General features: G+C 52.0%; 1 protein-coding gene across 3 annotated transcripts in view; it reads left to right on the top strand.

Annotated features, from left to right (window-relative positions):
- The window catches only part of SDK1 (sidekick cell adhesion molecule 1), an 893,742-nt gene that overhangs the window by 765,356 nt on the left and 105,624 nt on the right, over positions 1–22,762 (top strand). For all 3 annotated transcript variants that reach the window (XM_073886319.1, XM_073886318.1, XM_073886320.1), the window contains 4 exons: positions 10,818–10,927; positions 12,504–12,654; positions 13,249–13,486; positions 22,215–22,330. In XM_073886319.1, coding sequence (XP_073742420.1) covers positions 10,818–10,927; positions 12,504–12,654; positions 13,249–13,486; positions 22,215–22,330 — 615 coding nt within the window. The remainder of the gene's footprint in view (positions 1–10,817; positions 10,928–12,503; positions 12,655–13,248; positions 13,487–22,214; positions 22,331–22,762) is intronic.

The raw sequence follows: 22,762 nt of genomic DNA, 5'->3' as shown, positions 1-22,762 counted from the left end.
TGGGCGGGACCAGCGAGGGCCCCTGGGGTCTATTCGGCCCCAAGCAAGGATGGAAAGGGACAGGCCAACCAGCAAAGCACAGAGCCAAAAAGCAGGACCCTGGGCACGTTTGTGAGGAGCCGGCCTCCAGGCTGTGGGTGTAAGAGGGCCTGTGGGCGCCGGCTGGCGGGCAGAGGGCAAAGACCACACACACCGGGACGCGTGGTGGGAAGAACGGTGCATTGAAGGCTATAGCGTGGGATTCACACGTATTAAGCATTTAATAAACGGAAGCTCATAATAAAAATAATAAAGTCAAGGCAAGCGTTTGAGGAAAGGCAGTGTTCCTGGGGAGGCCTGTGGGGAGGATGCAGGGCCACACCCCGAAACACCTGAAAAGTCAGGCAGGCTCGGGCCCAGGCCAGCTCAGGGCTGGAGGTGCTCTGGGTCAGAGAGCCGAGGCGGGCTGAGTCCCCCGTGATGGAGGGTATGCAGCTTGGGAAGAGGCCCAGGCTCCCAGGGCTGGAAGCCAGCCCAGCTCGAGCGCCCAGAGTGGCAGCTGAGAGTCAAGCTGCCGGTACTTAGAACTCACTCGCGCGGAACCCAAATCCCACAGCTTGAAAAATGTCAAGTCCAGCTCTCCTTGGCCTCCGTTGTCCCAGTATAAATCGGGCCGTGAATGGCAAGGGGCGTCCCCAGCGGCACTCTGGGCTCCGAGGCTTCACCTGGCCTGGAGGGCGCGGGCCAGCCCGTGTGCGCAGAGGGATCCCCTTCCCACCCTGCACCCACCGCACCCAGCGCGGCCTGGGCCCCCTGCTCAGTGAAGTCCTGCCTGCTCGGGAAGCAGACGAGCCAGGAGGGCCGAGAGCCGCTGGCGCTCTCTGCTTTGTCACAGAAATGCTCTTCTCCACTGGTCATGTGGTTACAGAGCCTGGTGAGCCCGGGACCTCGTCTGTGCTGTTCTGGGCGCTCCCCTCCGGCCCAGAGCAGGGCCTGCTGCTACGTGGAAGGAGAGTGCCCGGGGAAGCCTGTTGCCTGTTGGGGGTGTGGGTCACGGCACAAACTCTACGGACAGAGTTCCCATGCTTTCAAAGCATTTCCTGTCCTGATTTAACCGTCCACCTGCCACTATCACCTCTGACTTTGGAAAGGCTTTCCAGTGTGTTCTGTCTCCTGCAGCGACAGAGACCAGATGTTTTTTCCCTCATTGCTTCGAGATCTGCAGGTGGGGACTTCTGATCACTAATTCTGTCTCCCCTTTCCCGCATCTTGGACGGAGGTGAGGGCTGTGGGTGGTCCTCTTCAGTCAGTATCTGTCAGCATCTCAACCGTCATGAACTCTGACTGTAGTTGAATTTCTTTGTCATACTAGGAAGAAAGAGAGTGACATTATTTCTGAATAGCCTGTCGAGTATGCAAAGGAGGGCTGTCACCAGCTCTCTGGCTCCTTCAACGCTGACGCAGTCGGCTATAGGTAAAAGGGACAGCACCTCTGCCTAAGCGTTTGGGCGCCGCGGTGAGAGACGGCGGCAATGTACATGCTCGGATATTTCAAAATGTTTAGCGTTGGCTTGATTGTCCGTGATAACACCCTAACAATGACTTTTCTCTTTTATTTCTTGACCAGCATGGGAAATCTATACAAGATGAGCGGTTTGAACTGGCCTTCTTGTTCATTAGTCTATCAGATCCTTTTAGGTCCTATTACGGGACTTTTAAAAATACCACAGAGCAGAAAATATCATAGCGCAAGGGACAATGCAGGTAGGACCGAGGGAAGCATTTACCACAAATGTCATTTTCAGGAAATAGAGGTCAACGTAGAGCTAAGTCACAACTGTCAAACCAAAATAAGTGTCGTAAGAGAAATGTTTTCCTATTCTTTTTGAGGACCGCTCAAAATCTTTTCATCCTAATTCTCTTGTTGGGGTTTTAGGTTCACCCGTGTTTCATTTTTCTGATCGTCCGGTTTCGTATTTGTTTCATTCAGTCACCCATTCACCCAGCAAACATTTATTAAGCACCTGCTGTGTTACAGGTTTTGGGTCTCGTGCCCAGTGCTAGATTATAAAGACTTCCAGAGCCTCCCAGCCTGGGGGACATGGGAGGGATGGCTGACCTGTAATCTGGTCGACCCAGTTGAGACCTGCCGCTGAGAGGGAACCCAAAAGCAAATGGGGGCCTGGCCAGAGTGGCCAAGGAAGGCTCCCATGGAGGCGAGGTTGCCACGGGGCATGGCAGGGTGAGCAGGACTCCGGCGGGGAGGAGGGCGTGCGAGCAGGGAGCACGGTGGCATGAACGGCGGAGTCAGGAAGTCGTGTGGCTCCTATTGTTTTAGAACCTAAACTTTGTTTTTAGTCAGGTTTGTTGAGGCCAACAGGTCAGGAGATGACTCGCTGAAAATCTAGTCCTACTAACAATTCCAAGAGGAAGGGGCTCGGGATTTCACGCAGGGAAGCACCGGGGCTGCTCAGGAGGCAGAGGGGGGCCGCGCTGTGGGCGAGAACCCTCTGCTGGTTTCCCCGCGAAGGAGGGGGCAAGGTGGGGTGAGCAGGCTCAGGTCCGGCTAGTTTGAGTAATCCCAGGGGCCTGGGGCATAATGGCTATTTGTCTGGTCCCTGGCCCTGGGGGATCAGGGCAGGGGGACAGTGGCCCAGAGCAGGAGAGCCCTGCGGAGGAGGGGTTACGGTGTGGGCTCTGGATTGGCGGTCTGCATTTGCAAGGTGCATCACAGGCGAGTTGTGGGCTGAGTTCCTCCTTGGGGGCAGCTCCTGCAGGGTCAGCAGAGCCCCAGACATCAGGGATCAGATACAGAAACTGGAAGTGTGGCTGGTGCACGTGCAGGGAAGGCGGGGTGGCTGCAGAGGGGGGATGTGTATGAGCAGGCAGGACGGGAGACAGGAAGACAAGCTGGAGCTGGTAGGAACAGCCTGGTTAGTTTCTGTCTAAAAGTGTCCATGGGAAAGCATCCCGGGTGTAGGAGCATGGTGCCATGCGTCAGGGTGTCCCATGCCCTTCACACACCCTGTCCCATCAGAGTCTCCTGCTGATGTTTGGGGGACGTCATTGCTGTCCTCACTTTGCAGGCAAGGCTGAGGTCCCGGCATCACAAAGCAGGCGGCAGGTAGCAGGCGGTTCTCACGGCCTCGTGCCTGTCCCACCACCCCTCTTGGACCCCACTCCGAGCACGACAGGGCCCAAGTCCTCGCTGTCATTTCAGCATCTGGGGAAGCTGCACAGGGAGGTGTGGGCGTTCCTGATTGTCCTTGAGAGAGGTTGGATCTGATGGGAGAGAGGGGACAGACGCAGAGGAGACCACCTGCACTTCAGAGATAAGCAGAGGCAGGTGCTGGGGATAGCGGTTCATTGGCCCCACGGCGGCTGGACACTGCGGGAGGGAGGGCCCCCCGGCCTCGAGGCAGCCATGCTCGCAACCCGGGCTCCCGGACAGGGACTGTCAGGGGTGCACAGAGGGCCTGTGGGAGAAGCCTCTTCACGGGAGGGGAACACTTCATGGAAAAACTGTCTCTAGAAGGATATTTCGGGTGGGGATGCATTTGGGGATGGTGTGTAAAGTGGGCCAGGGGAGGCCGGGGACAGCCTGGAGTGCAGGGCGGCGGGGATGACCCTGGAGCTCCCCCATGGCCAGTGTTCCTTTATGGCTGCGGCAGCCGAGGCCCACAGCATTCTGGGGCCTGTACCTGAGGGACACGACCAGGTGTGCTGCGAGGATGGCTGACGAGGAAGGGGATCCTTCACAGAGCTGCAGGTCGGGGTGCCGTCAGACTGGCGGCTTTCCAACAGCTGGTCCGGGAAGCGCCTCACCCGGCCAGTGGCCGCCGCGCGGGTCCTGCAGGGAGCAGTCGGCAGCCCTGAACCTTTGGTCTTTTACAAGCAAGTGCTCTCTTCTGTTTTTAGTTCACTGAGCAAGACTATCAAAATCGTTCAAGCAACAGGTCAGGAGCTTCTAAACCAGGGTCCCGCCACTGCAGTCAAGCGGCCAGGAGAGGCGGCGCGGGAGGGAGGGAGCGCGAGCGGGAAGCGGCTCCGGGTTTTCCATCCTCCCTGACAGAGGGCCGCAGTTGGGACCAGATGGCAGGAACCAGGGAGGGGTGCGTCCTGGCAGGGAGAGAGCAGGGGCTGTCGCAGGCCAGTGAGGTCTGAGGCAGCAGCTGAGATGGCCAGGACTTAGAAGCGTCCACCTGGTGGTCAGTAGGAGTGAAGGCCACACACAAGGCTCTGAGCCATCGGCCAAGGGTCACCAAACGCCAGGAGGAAGGAGAGCGATGCCGAGGGAGACAGAGGAGGAGGGCAGGACGGACCCAGAGGCAGATTTCGTTTCGGGGTCACTGGAGGCAAAGGAGGAACCAGGGAGGAGACGGCTGGAAGGCTAGAGGAGGCCAGGAGACCCCGATGGTCTTCACGCCCCCCATGGTAGAAGACCCAACAGTCATTTCTCAATCCTCCTGCATCTGAAGACGGAGAGAATGTTAAACAATTAGGAAAGAATAAATAAATAACCAGTAACGGGAGGGAGGGCTAGAGAATGACTCTCAGGCTGTTGCAAAGCACGAACCCTTCTCGGTCAAGTGTATGGACAAGCCCCCCCCCCTGCCCCCAACAACTCGTCGGGGTGCAGACTGAGGACATTTGGGGAACTGGCCTTGGGCCTTGCTCAGGCCTGAGCCCCCTCCCAGTCGTGCATGACCTGCCCGCAGCGCCATGTAGAGAGGCCCCGTCTGTCCCCCATCCTCGCTGGGGGGCTTCATTTGGCGGGGGTGCCGGGGACAGCACTCAGAGCAAGAGGGGACTCGGTAACTGTGCAAGTTGCTTGACTCGCAAGTTTTCCTGCTGACACCAGAGTTTCAGCCGGCAGGGTGCACTTGGCTTGGCAGGGTTCCATGGAATGAATTCTTGGAGAGTCTTTTTTCCCTCTCCTAGCTCTGGATGAAAGGAGAGCTGCCTCCTCCCGCCCGCCCGGCTCCATCCCCCCTCCTTCCCGGCCACAGATGCGGGTTCCTGTGCCCCCTCTCCATCTGCTGTTTCCTTTCATAGGATGAGGTTAATGAGCGTCCTCTGAGTAGCCGTTCACCTCGTGGCCACTGGGGCCTCGGCAGGGTGTTGGAGGTCCTGCCCGGCGAAAGCTGACCTCCCCCCAACTCCTCGGAGGCCCCGCTGACTGCAGAGGCTTTCCTAGGACAGACAAGTCCATCTCGGGTGGAAAAACCCACTTGGCAAGGGTAGGGGGGTGGTCTGGGACCCCCAGGTATTAAATGAGCACCTGTGTCCAAAAGAGCCCAGCCTCCCAGCCAGAGGCGGAGGCAGATGTGCCCGTCAGAGCCCTCGGGGAGGAACATGGGCAGGGCAGCAAGTCCTGGTGCTTTAGGAAGGACAGCAGCTCCCTAGTGGGTCCTAAGGACCACCCCCTGATGAGCGGCATTTGAAATGTGTGGCATTTCTGGTTTTGTATTAAGTATTGTAAAGTGCTGTTTGTTAGCTTTAAAAGAAGCAGCAGAAGAAAGAAACCCGTCAAAATCCCAGCTTCCCCATGGAGCTCTGATTTGTTTTATCTTTAAAGAGCTCTGCCACACTGTATGTCCGGCGCATCATTAGTGAACAGCCGGTTACTTCCAGAACACTCCGTCGTGATGGTTTTGAAATCTAACTAGAGAGCCAGGGGAGCTCAGCAAGTGTGAAAAGACTTCTGTTTCTCACTAAAAAGAATTCTGGTCTCTTTAGATCAAAATGTAAACCTTTTATTATAAAAACTTAAGCACCCCATCCCCCCTTCAGGGATCCGTAAGTAAAATTACCTTTTCAGTAATCATCTGCTTTGGAACTCAGTGCAAGACAACCCATTTTAAATACTGATTTTGAAACCATGCACGTGTTCACTGCAGATTCACGTGTGTGTGGAGCCAATAGCCTGAGCTGGACCCTGGGGGAGATACTGGGGTACGGAGGGGAGTAAGACCCCAAACCTGCCTGGGGGCTCACATGCAGACAAAAGGGAGAACACACGTGGCAGGACACCTGGGAAGTGAGCTAGAGGGAGCACTGCGTGTCATGTTGGTGAAACACCACCGCAGGGATTGGCAAACTTGTCCTGTGAAGAGCCAGAGTTAATTCTTCAGGCCTTTGGGCAGGTGGTCTCTGCTGCAACCACACGGCTCTGCTGTGGGAGCGTGGAAATGGCCATTGGCGGTACACAGACCAATGAGTGTGGCCATGTTCCAATAAAACTTTATTTACAACAACAGGAGGTGGGCCAGATTTGACCCTCGGGTTGTGGTGTGCTGACTCCTGTACCAGGGCCTGGTTTCATAAGCCTGCCTATAGCTCATCTGTCTTAAGGACTCTAACTGTGTTTGTCTTACTATTTATGATTCGGCCCAGGCTCTGTGGGGTTAGACGTGAGCTTAGAGAAGATGGAAAGCCGCACGCCCAGAGGTTATGATTGCCGTGCTCTTGCAACTGGCTTTACTCGTATCTTGGCCACCCTGTCGCAGTGTCCTCATTTGCTGACTCCACGTGCTTCGAATCTGGTATTCTCTGAACCAGTTCCAGTACCTTGCTGGTTCCCTCATCCATGAGCAAAAGGAATCTTTGCCACCTACCACGTATTTGTAGGAGAGTCGTGTCTTTAAGGGGATGCAACACATGGGAGGAGTGCTGTATGTCAAGTGCACAGAAGATGCCCTGGCAGCGCAGAATTAGCAGCCCGGTCGTGGGAAGGCAGCGGTACTGGGGCTGTGGTTCACGGAAGCTTCCCAGATGCTCTGCAGATTCCAGAGGAGCTCACCAGCCGCAAGGAGAGGAGCAGGAGCGGGGGCACACTTTAGAGAGCGGGCAGAGCGATTGCAAGGTACAGGTGTTTGAGGCTGAGTGATGCCTCCAGGTAATGACAGGCTGGCTTTGCAGGGAGAAGTGGCAGGAAGAGCCACATGGAGCCATGCGGCACCTGCCTGGGCTCGCTGCTCATTTGGCACTCATCCAAATCCAGGTTTTTAAAAAAGGAAACAGAGCACTCCAGGGAAGTGTGACCTTGAGGGTCCCCGCCCATTCGTCCTAGCCGGACAGCTGGAGGATGCACTCAGCCAGCTACCACCTTCTCAGAAGGCACGTTGGGGCTGGCAGAGGTGAGCACGGCCGCAGGGCCCTGGAGCTCTGGGAGGAGAGCCCTCCCTGCTCAGAGGCCCTCCAGTGGACAGCGTTCTCCCCGGGGGAGGCTAAGTGGAGTCCTCATCCTGCCGGCACCCCACGTCCTGGCAGTGGAGCTGCCGGCCAGCGTTCCGAGAGAACCACACTAGCCTGCGGCGGCCCGCTGCTTCATCCTGGCCTGCCTTCGCAACGCCTGTGGATGCTCCGCCGGAGGCCCGGGAAGGAGGCCCTGCCCACTCTCCACCCATCTTCGCGGGAACGTGGATGAAACGGGCTTGGAACCCAGTGCGGCTGACTGCTTGCTGCTGACCCCGCCGAGGCCGCGTGCCGAGCCCCGTCAACCACGGTGGCTGCATGGCCAGGGGCAGGCCGGGGTCAGGGGAGCCACCCGGACAAGACAGCGGATGAATGCGTCCAGGCCAGCGAGGCAGCCAGGCAGATGGAATGCAAACATGGCGGGTTCAAGGCCAGGCGCCTGCCACCACCTGCCGTGCTTTCTTAGCCTGGGGCATTCCTCTGCACCAGGAGCTCAGACAAAGCCCCCACAATTGGAGGGGTGGGACCGGGGCACTGGGAGGGAAGAGTGGGGAGGAGTGGCTTTGCAGAAGCAGAGGGAACTCCACAGTTGGGCCTGGGGATTTGGCCAAAAGTCAGCACCGAGCGTGCACGTTTCCCCCACACACGCAGAGACACGGAAGGACACGAGTGCACGGCGGCAGCACGGGGCGCCGCGGTGCCCGATGGCAGTGGGCAGGTGCCTGCAGCCGGCGCCTGCCTCTGTCGCTCCGTGCCGTGGACACCCTGCTCGCCAGCGCCCTCCGCGGCGCGTCGGCCTGGGATCCAGCGGTAAATAAAAGTTCTTGAACTGACTGCCCTGAAACTGAAGTTATCTCTTCTTCCTTTTTTCTTTCTTCCTCCTTTCCTCCACACACCCCCCCCCCCCCCCCCCCCCCCCGCCAAACTTGTCTTCCAAGAAATAGTACGGGCTCTCTGGTTCAGCCTCCCAGGGATCCCTTTCACTGAGAGCAGCTCACCTGTCACCAGGGGCTCAGAAACCACCAAACCCTCCTGTGAGGCCCCGATCGAGGGGGCCTGACGCTCCGTACAATTCACCTGGATTGTTAGCATTTTGGCTTTAAGGCATTCATAAATCTTGTTAACGTCTAGAGCGGTGCTAACTGAGCAGAACACGTGGTCCCAGCCCCGCTGCTGGAGGCCCGGAAGGCGTCCGTGAGCCGTGCGGAGCCGCAACGGACCCTCCGAGTCTGCTGTGCAGTTGCGGCTTCCTCCGGAGTGACAGCACTGGGGTCCCCAACTCCCTCCAGCCCTGCGGGTCCTGTCAGCTCCCCGCCCTTCATCCCACAGATGCCTCCTGCGTAGGCCAGACGCTGAGCTACAAGCAGGCCTCCCGCAGGGACATTAGGGTGCCCCCTGACATCACACCCTCAGGGGGACTCACCTCTGTTTGCCCAGCAGCGTTGCATGGACCCAGACTGTGGTCTTCCCCTGCTGGTCCTCTTGCACTTCACGGGCACGGTGGAGGAGGCAGGTGGCCGCCGTCGGCCCTGGGGGCACGTAGTGCCGTCTGTGGCCATAGCTCGTCTAACCCGGGTTAGCCTAGACCCTCCCATTCTCCAAGACAAGGGTTCTGCGCCACCTGGATCTAGCCTCGGTCTATGTCTGTTTTCTCCCTCTTTCATTCCTGTGTCTCTGAAGTGAGGGTCTGCAGGCTCCGGTGGGCGTCCCAGTGCTGAGGACTGGAGGAGGCTGGCTGCCCTGGGTGCAGGGGTCCTGGAGGCTGTCCACCCTGCCCCCAGCTGTGGAAACTGCTTCGTCTTCTCCTGATTTCACTGCCCCCTTCAACTGTCTCGCTGCTTTGCTGATTCTGGGCTACTCGTTGATTCTGATCTCCGGGTCTTCACCAAATGTTTCTGGCAGTCGTCCCACATTTGAACACTTTATTTATTTATTTGACAGAGAGAGCACAAGCAGGGGGAGAGGGAGTGGGAGAAGCAGACTCCCTGCTGAGCAGGGATCCCGACGTGGGGCTTGACCTCAGGACCCCGGGATCAGGATCTGAGCCGAAGGCAGACGCTTAACTGACTGAGCCACCCAGGCGCCCCTGAACACTTTTTTTCTAAGTGAAGTGAAATTCATATAATGTAAACTTAACTATTCTAAAGTGCACAGTTCACAAGTTAGTGTGTTCACGATGTCATGCAACCACCTCCCCTACCCGGTTCCCAAACATTTTCGTCACCCCAGAAGGAAATGCCATACCATTAAGCAGTGACACCCTTTTCCCTCCTCCTTCAGCCCCTGGCACCCACCCATCTGCGTTCTGACTCTGTGGATTTACCCATTCTGAAAGTGGAATCATATAAACGTGGCCTTTGGGGTCTGGCTTCTTTCACTCAGCATCGTGTTTTCGAGGTTCGCCCATGTTGTAGGTTGTAGGTTCCTTTGTACAGCTGACTAGTATTCCCCCATGTGGACACACCGCGGTGTTCGTCTGTGCCACCCCCGACCGGCCTTCGTGTGGCCCTGCCCTTTGGCTGTTGCGAAGAGAGCCGCCATGAACACGTGCGCTCGCATGCTCACTAGAGGACCAGCTTCCGGGTCATTCGGCATCCACCTGGGCATGGAACCGCTGACCCATAGGCTCATTCTACGTTTCACTCCTTGAGGAACTGCCAAACTGTTTCCATGTTTTCCACGTAGAGTATTTAGAGCCTCGAGTTTGCATTTATCTTTCTGGAAGAGGTGGGCCGCACAGCTCTGTGTCTGCTTGGCCCCCTCCACGCCCTCCTAGACCTTTCTCCAGTTTTCCAAGACTTCAGATTCTTGTGCTGTCCTCCAGCCACCTGGCTACTTGCCTACCAGTCTCTCTGCGAGCTTAATGAGCACATTTTTGCACTGTCATCTGACAGATTTATGAAGCATTCAGAGCAGAAGGCCCTCGGCTGACCCACCTCACCCCAGCTTGTTTGGCCTGAAACCCCCTCTGTGCTCTCAGCCTTCCCTCCACACGTGTCTGCTGGGTCCCCCAGAGCCACACAGGCTGCACAAGTGTTCCTGGCACAGGGATGCAGAGCCCTGCGTGGGAGAATTAGGGCTTTCCTGGCTGGCTTGCGGTCATGGTGTCCCCCCTCATGGCTCTCTTGACTTGGCCTGCTGGTCTGGCTCCCAGCGCAGTGGCCAGTCCTTCTCTGTGCAAGGCCTGTGCTGGTTCTTTGGTGTGTGTTTGGCACAGAAGTGGGCAGGGCGGGAACAGGGAGAGACTGAGTCCCCCTGGGCAGTGTGTGTGGTGGAAATGGCTCTGGACCCTAAGTGGGATCCTGGCCAAGTCTTCTCTCTGGGCCTCTCTTTGAGTCCTCACCTGTCAGCCAGGAGGAAGGACAGGATGGCATGGGGAGGTCCCTTCCAGTCGGCTAGCCCTGGGAGTTTTGTTCCCAGAGACTTCCATCTTCCAGATCCTGACCTTGGCGGGAACAGCAGGAGCTATATCTCCAGGGCTTAGTTGAGGGTGTGTGTGCAAGATCCAATTATCTGCCCATGTGGGGGACACGGCATGGGTCTGCCCAGCCCAACATGCACCAGGCAGCCGCACATCCTGTAAATGGCATCCTCCACACCACGGCTCAATCCATCCCATCTGAGGATTGTCTTTCCCACAGGTCGGAGCCATTGGTGATGAGGAGGAGTGGGTCAGCCTCTACGAGGAGGAGAATGAGCCCGACACCCAGACGCTGGAGATCCCAAACCTCACGCCCTACACTCATTACAGGTGAGAACAGCAGGTGATGAACCGCCACAGGAGGAAGGCTAACAACACCAACAACTGGCGTTCACGCTTGCCTGCAAGAGCAAAACCCAGTTATATGCATGTGATTGAGACATTTCCAAGGTGCAATAATAGTACATTGAACCTTAGGAGCAAGATACATGGCTGAGTATTTTTCCCAGAGACAGTTTATCCCCGATGCTGGGTTAGCAGTGCTCCTGCCATCAACACCAGTGGCAATGGCTCACTCTTACATTAGGCTCAATACCAAGAACCACAGGCAGCTAAGATGTGTGGCCTTTCCTCACAAACTCCACGACCACTTGGGACTATCAACATGCTGTGCGGAAACAGAGCAGCTGTCCTGGGACTATCCTCTGCTTCCCCCTTCCAGTACCCAGGAATTGTGGGGCTCACTAATCAAGCACTTAACATGCCATGTCACCTTTCACTTCTTGATCCTGAAACCTATCCAGGCAGTAAATCCTTGGCCTTAAGAAAGGCTAGCATGATCACAAGCCATTAGAGATGTTATAACTTCCCGTAAAATCATTGACTGAGATGAAATTTCCAGTTATCACCAGATGTTGAGTTTGATAATGTCATCGTTCATAAGATCGGGGAGTAAAAGACTAAGGATGACTAATTCAGAGAGTAAAAGGTGACCTTACATCTTCGTGAAGAACATTTTTTTTTTCGGCATAATACTGACATTAGAGCTTTTTAAAACAAAGCTTAATGAAAGCTGCAGGTCAGACATCCTCCCTGAGATCAGAGCAGACGAATCAAGACACCATACACTCATTTGCAGAGAAAAATATTTCTCAAAAAAAAAAAAAAACGAGCTGCAGGGCCTCCAGGCTTACCCTGTGAAGCTGGTACCAGCTGTATCATTGCGTCCAAGGTCAGAAACTGTGACTGGAGACCCCCGTCCTCTTCCAGCCTCTGTGGTGAATATGCGTGTGTGCTCAGGGCGTGTTTCCAGGGTGGAAGTTCACTCCAAGTAATCGTACAAATAAGTAAAGGAGAGAGAACTGAAAACATTAACCGAGTCTCTAAAGCACGCCCACCCCACCCTCATTTTATAGGTAAGGAAATGGGGGCGAGTCTGATTTGCCTCAGGTCTCAGTTACCAGTGGGGTTAGAGTCCCAGGGTGTGGGTTCTGGGGCCAGTGCTCCTCCCCTGAGCCAACAGAGAATGGGGTGCAGACACCAGTGCTCATTGAACCAACCAGACTCTTCAAGGTCATTTGACGCCTCACCTGCTAATCCCCCAACCTTACCCTAAACACGAATCAGCCAATGGCATCAAATGACACAGATTTCTGGCCGTGTAACCCATTCAATTATGCTTTGCTTGGGAATTTAAAATCTTTGCGTTGGAACAAATTTACCATTCTTTGGAGGTTCTGGGGGGAAAGGGCCAAATATGCAATTTGCATTTTTCATGAGGTGGAAAGAGGGCGTCCTTGGGCAACAGCCTTTACAACACGGAAGGACACACAGCAGATCCTTCTGAGAAGGTGGTGGGTTTTTGTTCTTTCCTGTAGAATAACTGTGTCCACGGTTTTACCTCTAGATTTCGCATGAGGCAGGTGAACATTGTCGGTACCAGCCCCTTCAGCCAGTCATCCCGGGTCATCCAGACCCTGCAGGCCCCCCCTGATGTGGCTCCCACCAGCATCACCGTGCGGACAGCCAGTGAGACCAGCCTGCGGCTCCGCTGGGTGGTGAGTCAGGGGCCGGAAGTGGGGTGCAGGGACAGTCACCTTGACTCTCCAGGTCTGCATGTGAAGCCAGAGTTTAGTGATGTCTTAGTCATGGCCTCATCCTAGTCCAAGCTAATCTCTCCGTTAAACTAGAAAGTATTGCATTTTACAGTTGGTGTTGGGTCGCAGACCAGCCCAGGCGACCCTGTTAATGAGCAGCATTACTCACTCGCTTCTTGGAACAGAGGAATATTCTTTGGGGGAGGGAAGCCACTGTGCCACAGGGTGGACCTGTAAGTCCTTAAGCTGGTTCAGCACGGAGCCAGCACTCAATGTTTGTAGGAGAGCCAGCTTGATATTTATTCAGAACATTTCCCCCACGAAATTAAGCCAAAATGTATTAAAAGAAATTATGTTTAGCCCAAGTTACTGACAGGGTTTCATTTAATTAACAGCAGAAAAGTTCCAGGGAACCACGTGGTAAAGGTTCTAAGACTATTCCTCCTGGAAAATGTTTTCCGTGGACTTGGTCTGCTAAGACAGGCTGACGCTTCGGGACCTTGACAGGTGGCGGTTCTGAGATGCTGGCTCACCATGCTTGTCATTTGCTTCCAGCCGCTGCCCGATTCCCAGTACAACGGGAACCCTGAGTCGGTGGGCTACAGGATTAAGTACTGGCGCCCCGACCTCCAGGCGCAGGCGCTGGCACAAGTCATCAACGACCGGCTGGAGAGGGAGTTCACCGTCGAGGGCCTAGAGGAGTGGGCAGAGTACGAACTCCAGATGCAGGCGTTCAACGCCATCGGGGCTGGGCCCTGGAGCGAGGCAGTGCGGGGCCGCACGCGGGAGTCAGGTGAGGTGGAGGCTCAGCCCCAACCCGGGTCTCCCTGGAGATGGGGCTCCGTGGCCCCCCATCCCCATGTCGCAGCTCATTGTCTCTGTCCCCATTGTCTATGCCGACACTTTCCCAACCCAGTAATTAGGTCAGCCTCGACAGTAATTGCAGGAAAACGTCATTAGAGTCCACGCCACTAATTTGAAAGTAATCGTGGGTCTTACCAGGGGCTGGACTCGTGGTATTATCTTTTAAATTAGGTATAATTTCACAACCAGTGATAATAAGCAAGGGTGTATAGAGATTCTAAGGGAGATCTTTATAACACAAGGCACTCAGGACCTCTTCTTGACAAAGTATTGTGTGGGACGGGTTAAGATCATCTCCCCTGCACTAACAAATAGCCCCTCAAAGGTTCAATTGCTTTGACACAGTAGAGCTTCATTTCTCATTCATCACCGAGTAGGATGGGTGTCCTGTTCAGCGGGTGGCTCTCTTCCTCTTGATTCAAGGACCCAGGCTCTGCTGTGCTGTAGGCCCAATCCTCATCTGTGCCCAGCTACCCAAGGAGGAAGAAAGAGCAAAGAGTGGGCACCCCTGCTCCCTAACACTGCCCAGAAATGGCATACATCCGTCCATGCAGAGCCACCAGGCTTGGGGTTACTGCTGGTGGCCAGGGAGGAAAAGAAAAGTACTAAATACTTTGGGTCAGTACTCGGTAGTGTGGGATGCAGTCTGGTAAGGACCAATGTGTTCCCCTGATCTGCTGGGCTTTGCAGGCTGACCTGTGGTTTGGAGGACCCCTGCTAGCCTGGTTTGAGTTTATGGAGTGACAAAGAGGGCTCCTGTCACGTTTAAAATGCGCTGGAACACAGACCAGTTCTTTCCACCTGGTCTGAAATGGCGAGGTTGTCTCCTGAAGAGAAGGAAGCGTCCTGCTCCCCTTCCAAGAGGACTGATACTTGAAGAGAGGTTCCCCGGAGTAGCTGGGGCTGCCTCAGATGCCTTCCTGGCTTTCTTTCAAGATGTAAATTTTATGTATGGTGATTAACATAACAAAACAAAATTTAAAAAAAAGAAATAAAAGATTGAGACACTACGTTCAGCTTGTGGCTGTGCAATCACGTGGATTTTTAAAAAGCTCTATTCAGTCTCTGAGTCTTTGTGACAAAGAAGAGGACTTGAAACATTCTAAGGGGACCATTCTAACCCCAGTAATAGGCAGAGCAAGAAAATATTTTTTAAAACAACTTTGCTGTAACTAACTAGAAAATTATGGGCAAAATATCATTTTTTGAGATTTAGAATTTATTGATGTCCTCATAAGAAAAACAGAGAAAATCTCCAGATGTCAGATGCACACAGGGACTGAAACAGTAGGGCTGAGCTGGTGCTGAGGCTGCCCTGGGGGGTTGGCATGGGGGATGGGTGGGCATCCATCCTGGGAGCTTCAGGACTCAGGACATGGTGCCCATCCAGGAACAGAAGGTTCAGCCATGAGTCCACACAAGGCGGGGAGTTAGAATCAAGGCCTTTGCACACACACACACAAGGCTCCTCAATGCTGTGCCCTCGTTGAAAGGGGAGACTGGAAATCTCTGCCCAGGGGAGTTTGTCTGTGTCCGTCTGTCTACCTGGACTCTGAATAGGAAAAAGAAATGTAACTCTAAGTCCTGTGCCCAGCTCAGGTTTGGGTTCTGAATTTACTCTGTCTGGTCCAGAAACTCCTAGAAAAGAAATTAATGTAAAACTTGGTTCCAGACACCAAAGTACAAGCAACAAAAGAAAAATTTAGACTTCATTAACATGAAAAGCTTTGTGCTTCAAAGAATACCATAAAGTAAAACGAACAAACAAAACAACAGCAATGAAAAGCAGTCCCCCAATCATAGAAGGTATTTGCAAATCATCTGATAAGGGACCCATATCCAGGATGTATATAAAAAAACTCTTACAACTCCACAGTGAAAAGACAACCCAGTTAAAAACTGGACAAAGGATCTGAACAGACATTGCTCCAAAGAAGACATACAAATGGTCGTTAAGCACATGAAAGGATGCTCAACATTATTCACTGCCAGGGAAATGAAAACACCACAATGAGATACTAGTTCACACCCCTAAGGTGGGTAAAATAAAATTGAAAAACAAGTTGGACAATAACAGATGTTAAGTGTTATTAAAATAAGTATGGTTCAGATATTGTACACTTTGTATATCATTGGAAGGCCACGAAGAGCATCCTCACTGACCAGAAAATCTTCTTACCCCAGGGGAAATAGTGATCCACTCCTCCTGAAAGATTGTGTATTATACCCCAATAAATGATTTCACTGTCCTCTAAAAACAACAAAATTTTTTTAAAAGACAAAAAAAAAGAAAGAAAGAAACATGGTTCTAGGCCAGACTTTCTGGGCAACAAAGAAGAAAACATCACTGGAGAGATGTTGCCACAGCCAACTTATCCCAAATAAAAATCGGCTTTTAAAAGACGAACTCACAACTTTCAAACACACAAGGAAATACTCTGCCATGAGTAAAAATAAGATCTTCTTCAGGTAGGTAGGTAGGTAGGAAGGAAGGAAAGAAGGAATGGAGGGAGAAAGGAAGTGAGGAAATTGGGCTCTGATTGCTTTAAAATACATGCTGGTATGAATGAGAATATGTAATAAGTATATTTAAAATTATTAAAGGCTTCCAGTTATAAAATGATAACTTCTGAGTAATCTTATGTATAGCATAGTTATTATAATTAATAATACTGTATTAATATGCTTGAAAGTTGTTAAGAGAGTAGATCTTAAATGTTCTCACTGCAAAAAAGGAACAATAACTTTGTGACTAATGGAGGTGTTAGCTAATGTTATGGTGGTAGTCTCTTTGCAGTACATAAGTGCCTCAAATCAACATGTTGTACACGTTAATCTGACACACCGTGGTGTATCAATTATATCCCAATAAGAGCTGGAATAAATATAAAATAAGACTGTAGTCTTAAATTATGAAAAGAGCGCATTAAAACTTTAGGTAAAGATTCAGATGCCACTTTGAAAGCACTTTTTATGAAAAACAAATAGGACACAGCCACTGAAAATAAAACACTACCATTAGGTGAAAAGTGGTTTAGACACAGCTGAAGAGAGACTTACCAAACCGGAAACTAGATATGAGTAAGTAACCCACAATACAGCACAAAGACACAGAGACTGAAAACATGGTAGAGAGGTCAAAAGACATAAAGAATAGAATGAGAAGGTCCAGCATATATCTAATAAAGATTCAGAGGGGAAGGAGGGAGTAGATGAGAACAAGAAAATATGGAGAGAGAATAGCCAAGAAGCTTCAGAATTGATACTTTATCAGACTGAAGAAAAGTGAATCCTACGCAGAATAAATAAAATAAATCCACACCAAAATGCATTATGCTGCAACTGGAGAGCATGAAAGCCAAAGAGAAAATCTTAAAAACACTTGGAGGGAAGGCATCTTACCTACAGAAGGCAAGACGATTTGAAGCCGGCTTCCCAGGAACAGTGGAGGCTAGAAGACAACAGAACAATGGAATCATAATGGAATGAGAATAATCTTGAAGGAGCTGAGAGGCAATAACTATTAACCTCAAGTGTTACACTCAGTTAAATTACTTTTCAAGGATTTTGTTCAGAAAACTGAAAGCTAAATGACGTGTAAGGATGAATAAAATGTAATAAAAATGGAAAATAATACTGTTTTGTTAAGTTTCCAAAGAACGCTCTCAAAAGACAAAGCAAACCCATGGCAAAATTGCTGAGGTGAGACTATATTTTTGTAAAAATCTATTCAGTGCTGCAAGCTTCCTTTGCAGTGGTCAGGAGAATGCTGAGGAGACCACTCTCTGCGTCAACTCACCCCAGATGCTTTCTTCTAGCTCTGTTCCCTTCAAACAGTCTTGTGTCACCTCCTACCCGATAACTCTGAGGAGACTCTCTTGAACAATACTCTTTGTTTTTGTAGGCATTTCTGTGTTTTAGTTAATATCGAGGTGCGGCTTTGGTATCAAAAAAAAAGGCATAATGAGTTTGTTTTTGTCAAAACCCAACACAAACATAGGTACACACACCTAAAGGAGAATCATAGGCAGCCTCCGGAACTAACTGCATCGATTCCAGTATTGCCTCATTCATCGTTTGCTTGTTGAGAAGGTTTCTGGTCTAGAAATTTTTCTTGCAGTATAAGTTCTCCTTTATGCTCTCATATTCTTTCTTATTTTGAGGGTTCTGGCTTACAGAGAATTATTTTTTAGTTTTTAATGGGATGTTTGTTCAATTGGAAGAGATTTGGTTCCGCAGGTGTTTTCATCACAAATTGGATAATAGGGTTATTGATCTTCATTTCAAGATGAGATGACTTAGACTTTGGACATTTTTAATGCTGGAAAAGGGGGCCCCTGGGGACCCCTCTTAGGCTGATCTCTCCCCCAAGAATACTGGTGCTCAGACATTGGTCCCCCCAACCTGGGGCATTCTTTGGCACCCCTTCCAATGTTGCTGGTCCTTTGGGGCTTCGGCATCTCCCCCCTCTGAACAGTGCTTCCAGAACCTCCTGCTGGGGGCAGCCCCTCACTTCTGACCGGCAGGCCCCTCCCCATTGCAGCAGCATTGATGTCTTACCTTCCTCCGTCCAGCAGAGGAATCGCCCCTCCAAGAACAGATCCTTCCAGGCACTGCTCAACCCTTGGGGGTGGGTAGGAGAGGGTGCAGGGGTTGCAAGGCCCAGTGGTGGAACGCAGCTGGATGGAGACGGAAGAAGGGGAGGGAGCTGATGGGGAGAATAAAACTGCAGGCCCGTGTCTCGTGGAGATGGCCACACGTGGGTACCCACATACGGCACAGTCATGGGCATACGGAAAGCCGGTGTGGGAAGCACAGAGTAGAATATTTTGAACCACGCTGAAATAACATTTCCCATTTTGAAGTACGATCTAACTGGCTTCATGACATCCTATGATTTATGATGATATAAGGATAAATGAGGCCCTAAACATCAAAAGACTGAGCAGTGAGGAATCCTGTAGGGGAGAGAGCAAATGAAGGAAAAGAGAAGCGTTTTAATCGGGATTGTTCTTCATGAAAGGGAATCTCTAGGACTGTCCCCAAATGCAAGATGGCAGGTTGGAAAGGGAGTTTAATCTACCTCAAAACAGATAATGGGCGAGGTTTTTCTTTTTTAACCAAATCTTAAAAACACAGATATTTTGTAACTAAATGGCAGATTGGATCCTGGTGGGATCTGAATCCACTGACACTATAATCCGGAATGCATCCATTTTCTATGGCTCCGTCCTTGGAGACCCCGCCGAGCTCTCGGCACCATGTCTGGGTCACCCCCCTCGCCAGGGGGCCTTCCTTCTTTGGGGGTGTGGGTGCCCTTCAGGAAAGGGTGCACATATTACCACACCCTAGAAAATCAGTATTTGTGGGTCCGTAGTGAGGACTGAGCACTCACGGTGTCAAAGATGGGCCCGCAGGAAATGGTTACGGATTGGAGAGGCAGACGCGTTGTGTTGCTATGACAGTGGCCTCTCTGTGTACAGGCAGGGACGGTTCTTAGAACACAGCATTGTAGTCATGGGCATGCAGCGCCTTCGCAGTTCTCATCTGACTCTAAATAAAGTCCGATAAATGTCGGCTTGCCTGTTCTTCGAGTGGTTGTGACTTTTAAGTCACAGTTGAATGAATCCAGGTAGCAGTGTATCCCTTGTTTCTTAAATATAATAAGCATATGTGTGAGTGATGTCCTGGTGACTGGCATGGCAGAAGCCCCCTCGGGCACGGAGAACATGAGTGGAACCTGCAGGAGCCGCCACTAGAAGGCATGGGGGATGCGGGGAGGTGTGGGTGGCAAGCACACTTCCCTTAGAGAGCCGAGTAAGCTTGAAATTATAAAGATTCTTTGTTGTGACACTTAGCTGCTCAGATAAATTAATACTGTTTTGTTGAACAACTGACCAACCGTATGAATGACTCTCGACTGACATATTTGGGAAGAAAAAGCATATCTAGCAGGTGTGGGCTGACCGGCATTATCTCTAAAAGTATAAGGAAGATCCCTGAACCCTTATGCAAACAGTCACAAACAGGTGACTCTTCTGGGGACATACCGGGTGACCTTCACTGGCAGCCAGTCTAACGCTTGGGTTCAGTAGATGATCGATGTGGTGGGTAGAGGGGGCAGGACCGCCACTGGGCTGTGGAGGCCACAGGGAAGTCAGCCAGTCTTGGGGCTGGAGCTGAGGGCTTTGCCTCCAGGGGGCCTCCATGACTCCACTCTCTGGGAACCAGAAGGTGCCAAGTCCTGCCCACCCCCGCCCAGACTCCGTGTTCACTCAGCAACGTGCCCTCTCAGGCTTTCCTTAGTTTCTCCCCTCGGCCTCTGTCTACAGGAACCACTGGTTGCCGTGGTGATCTGGCCAAGCTGCTAGATAAGCTAACAGCGCTTCTAGACCTACGTGAATCCTGGAGCTTTTTTCCTTAAATACAGTATTAGTTTCCCACAGCCACTATAACAAAGCACCCCAGACTGGGGGCTTAAAACAACGCAGATTGACTCTCACCGTTCTGAAGGCCAGAAGTTGGACACCAAGGTGTCGGCAGGCCCACGCTCCTCTGCAGACGCTGGGGATGGATCTGCTCCAGCGCCCTGTCCCAGCTCCCGGTGGCTTCTGGGCTCGTGGCCATGTCCCTCCAGACTTCCTTATGGCGGTCTCCCTGTGGCTGTCTGTCTCTTCCTGTGGTGTTCTTAGAAGGACAGCGGTCGTACTAGATTAGCTGCCCTACTCCAGTATGGCCTCATCTGACCAATGACATCTGCAATGACCCTAGTTCCAAATAAGGTCACATTCTGACCTACCAGGGGTTAGGACTTCAGTGTATGGAGGCCAGGGGTGGGGGGAGGGGGACACAATTCAACCCGAAACGAAGACCAAATCCCTTCAGTGGAGAAAATCCAGGAAGCCCATGTCAGAGAGCAGCGTTATTGTGCAAACCCCCATTACTTTGTACATTCAGAGTAACTGAGTGAGCTAGCCACCAGCAGCCGCTTTGCTAGGAGGAAAGAGTGCTTGTGTGAATGAATGAAAGAATGAATGAATGTAGAGGGGGTCTACGGATGGAGGGTGGAGAGAGCCCCCGTGAGCGGAGCATTTCTGCTTCGGAGGTGCACTTGAAGTCACCCCTCCCTCCATTCACAGAGCCCCGGTGGGACTGCAGAGGGGAAGGAAGTGGACACCATGGGTGCTGGGTGCTTGGCAGCCTTTCGCTCACCCCCCTCCCATAGGGAAGGGACGTTATGGTGTCATTGTCTCACTTTCTTCCGGACAGAGAGCTGCTGATCTCCTGCTCATTGCAAAGCCCAGTGCTGGGCATGAGATGGGGGAGACAGAAGACAGGCTGGAGGAGGGGTGGGCTGCACTGGACCATTTCACAGATGGGACAGTCAAGGCCCAGAGGGGTACAGCAACTTCCCCAGGTCACACAGCTCAGGATTCTCATGGAGTCCGGTCTTGCTCCAGAGCCTGTGAGCCTGTTGCTTCCCTGTGAACACCTCAAGGCCCCCCAGCTTCAAGTGGTGATTTTGTCACTTGTTAGGGATGTGGGCAGGCCATGTGACCGCTCAGAGCCTCCATTCCCTCCTCTGCAGAGTGATCCCTCCCACTCTGAATGCCAGAGTCCTATCCCATATTACTCTCCCTGAAACCCCGTGGACTTGCAGCGTTCCTCCTAGTTGACCAAAGAGGTTCTGGAGGGTCGTGGGTGGTTTGACCTTCAGGCCACAGCCGACGGGTTCCTTGTGCACCGTGCCTGTCTGCAGACACTGTATCCCCTGACTTTGCTGGGGAACTCTGGATCTATCTTTTCTGTCTGAATAAAGTTTAAATGGGTTCACAGGGAAATTCTCAAAGCAAGTCAAGACGATCTAGAATATAAATTCTTGCTTTTAAAAGCTTGATTCTTGTCCTTACACGCATTCTATCCGAACCACTGCAAACATATAAGACAAATTAAAATAAGTTCAGTGACATACATAAACAGAAGGGAGTAAAAACATCATCTTACACATACACAGGTCAAGAATTGCACAGCTTGCCTGCACAGGCCCATCTCATTGAAAAAAAAAAACAAAAAAAAACAGCGAAATGGAATGTATGGAGAGTCCTCCAGCCTTGGTCTCTCCATCTGCAGAAAGGGGCTAATAACCCCAGCCTCTCTGGGCTGTTGTGGCGATTAGATGGGACTGTGGCTCTGAAGACCCCTGTAGCGCAGGATGCGTACTCAGCCCCTAGGAAATCTTCCCTCCCCTCCCCTTCATGTGAATGATAACGTCCCCTCCTCTCTCCTGCACCTCTGGCCCCTCTCAAAATACCACGTTTAGAGATGTCACTGAACGGGTGTCTGAGAGTGAGGATTTCCCATTTGTGATCAAAGTCTGGAGCTCCCACAAGTTAATATAAAAACAGACCAAGCAGATTTTCTTGCTGGGTAGACTCAGGTAAAATTGAGCTCCTAAATACCCTGGATTTGTGGAATTTGTTGCTAATATTAAAGAGATTTACATTTCTGTTATACCCTCTGCAGGCTTAATCTGATCACACCAAAATGCTCAGAATTCGTTGCTCTTTCAAGGACAACTTGATTGGGTAAAAATTGGACCTTTATTTATAGAAACCTTTGAACTTGGGGTACCAATCTGTCTTACTCATCCTTTGCAGTTCCTTCAGCTGCCCCTGAAAACGTGTCCGCTGAGGCCGTCAGCTCCACCCAGATCTTACTGACGTGGGCTTCCGTGCCCGAACAGGACCAGAACGGGCTCATACTGGGCTACAAGGTACGTGTCGGAGGTGACCGTCCTGTGCTTAGGCTGTGCAGGTGCACCCGCGTGTCACCCCCCTAGACCAAGGAGCGCAGAACGTCATCCAGACCTGCAACACCAGCCTGTGTTGTGATGTTCACACCTGTTGTCTCCTCTAAACTTCATTCCCATCTGGGGACAAGGCCTGGGTACAACCTCCTAACACAGGCACAAACAAGGCACGGCTAGGAGCCGGCTACTTAAACTCAAGCCTCTGCTTCCTGGCTTGCACAACACGAGTGATCATGGTGGCTGGCTCTGAGGCTGGTTTGAGAAGGAAGGGGGTTTGGTTTTGTAAGATACTCTTTGCTCCCAGCGCGTGCCGAGTTGGTGTTCTTGGCTACCTGCACGCTCGCAGGCACGCCAGCATCCTGAGCAGTCTGGGACGATGGCAGCAGCAGGAGGGGG

This window comes from Callorhinus ursinus, unplaced genomic scaffold (genome assembly GCF_003265705.2).
Source record: "Callorhinus ursinus isolate GAN/ISIS: 27379988/994484 unplaced genomic scaffold, GSC_fseal_2.0 scaffold70, whole genome shotgun sequence".
NCBI lineage: Eukaryota > Metazoa > Chordata > Mammalia > Carnivora > Otariidae > Callorhinus > Callorhinus ursinus.
Note: the sequence above shows the minus strand (reverse complement) of the source record. Positions and strands in the feature narration are given on the sequence as shown.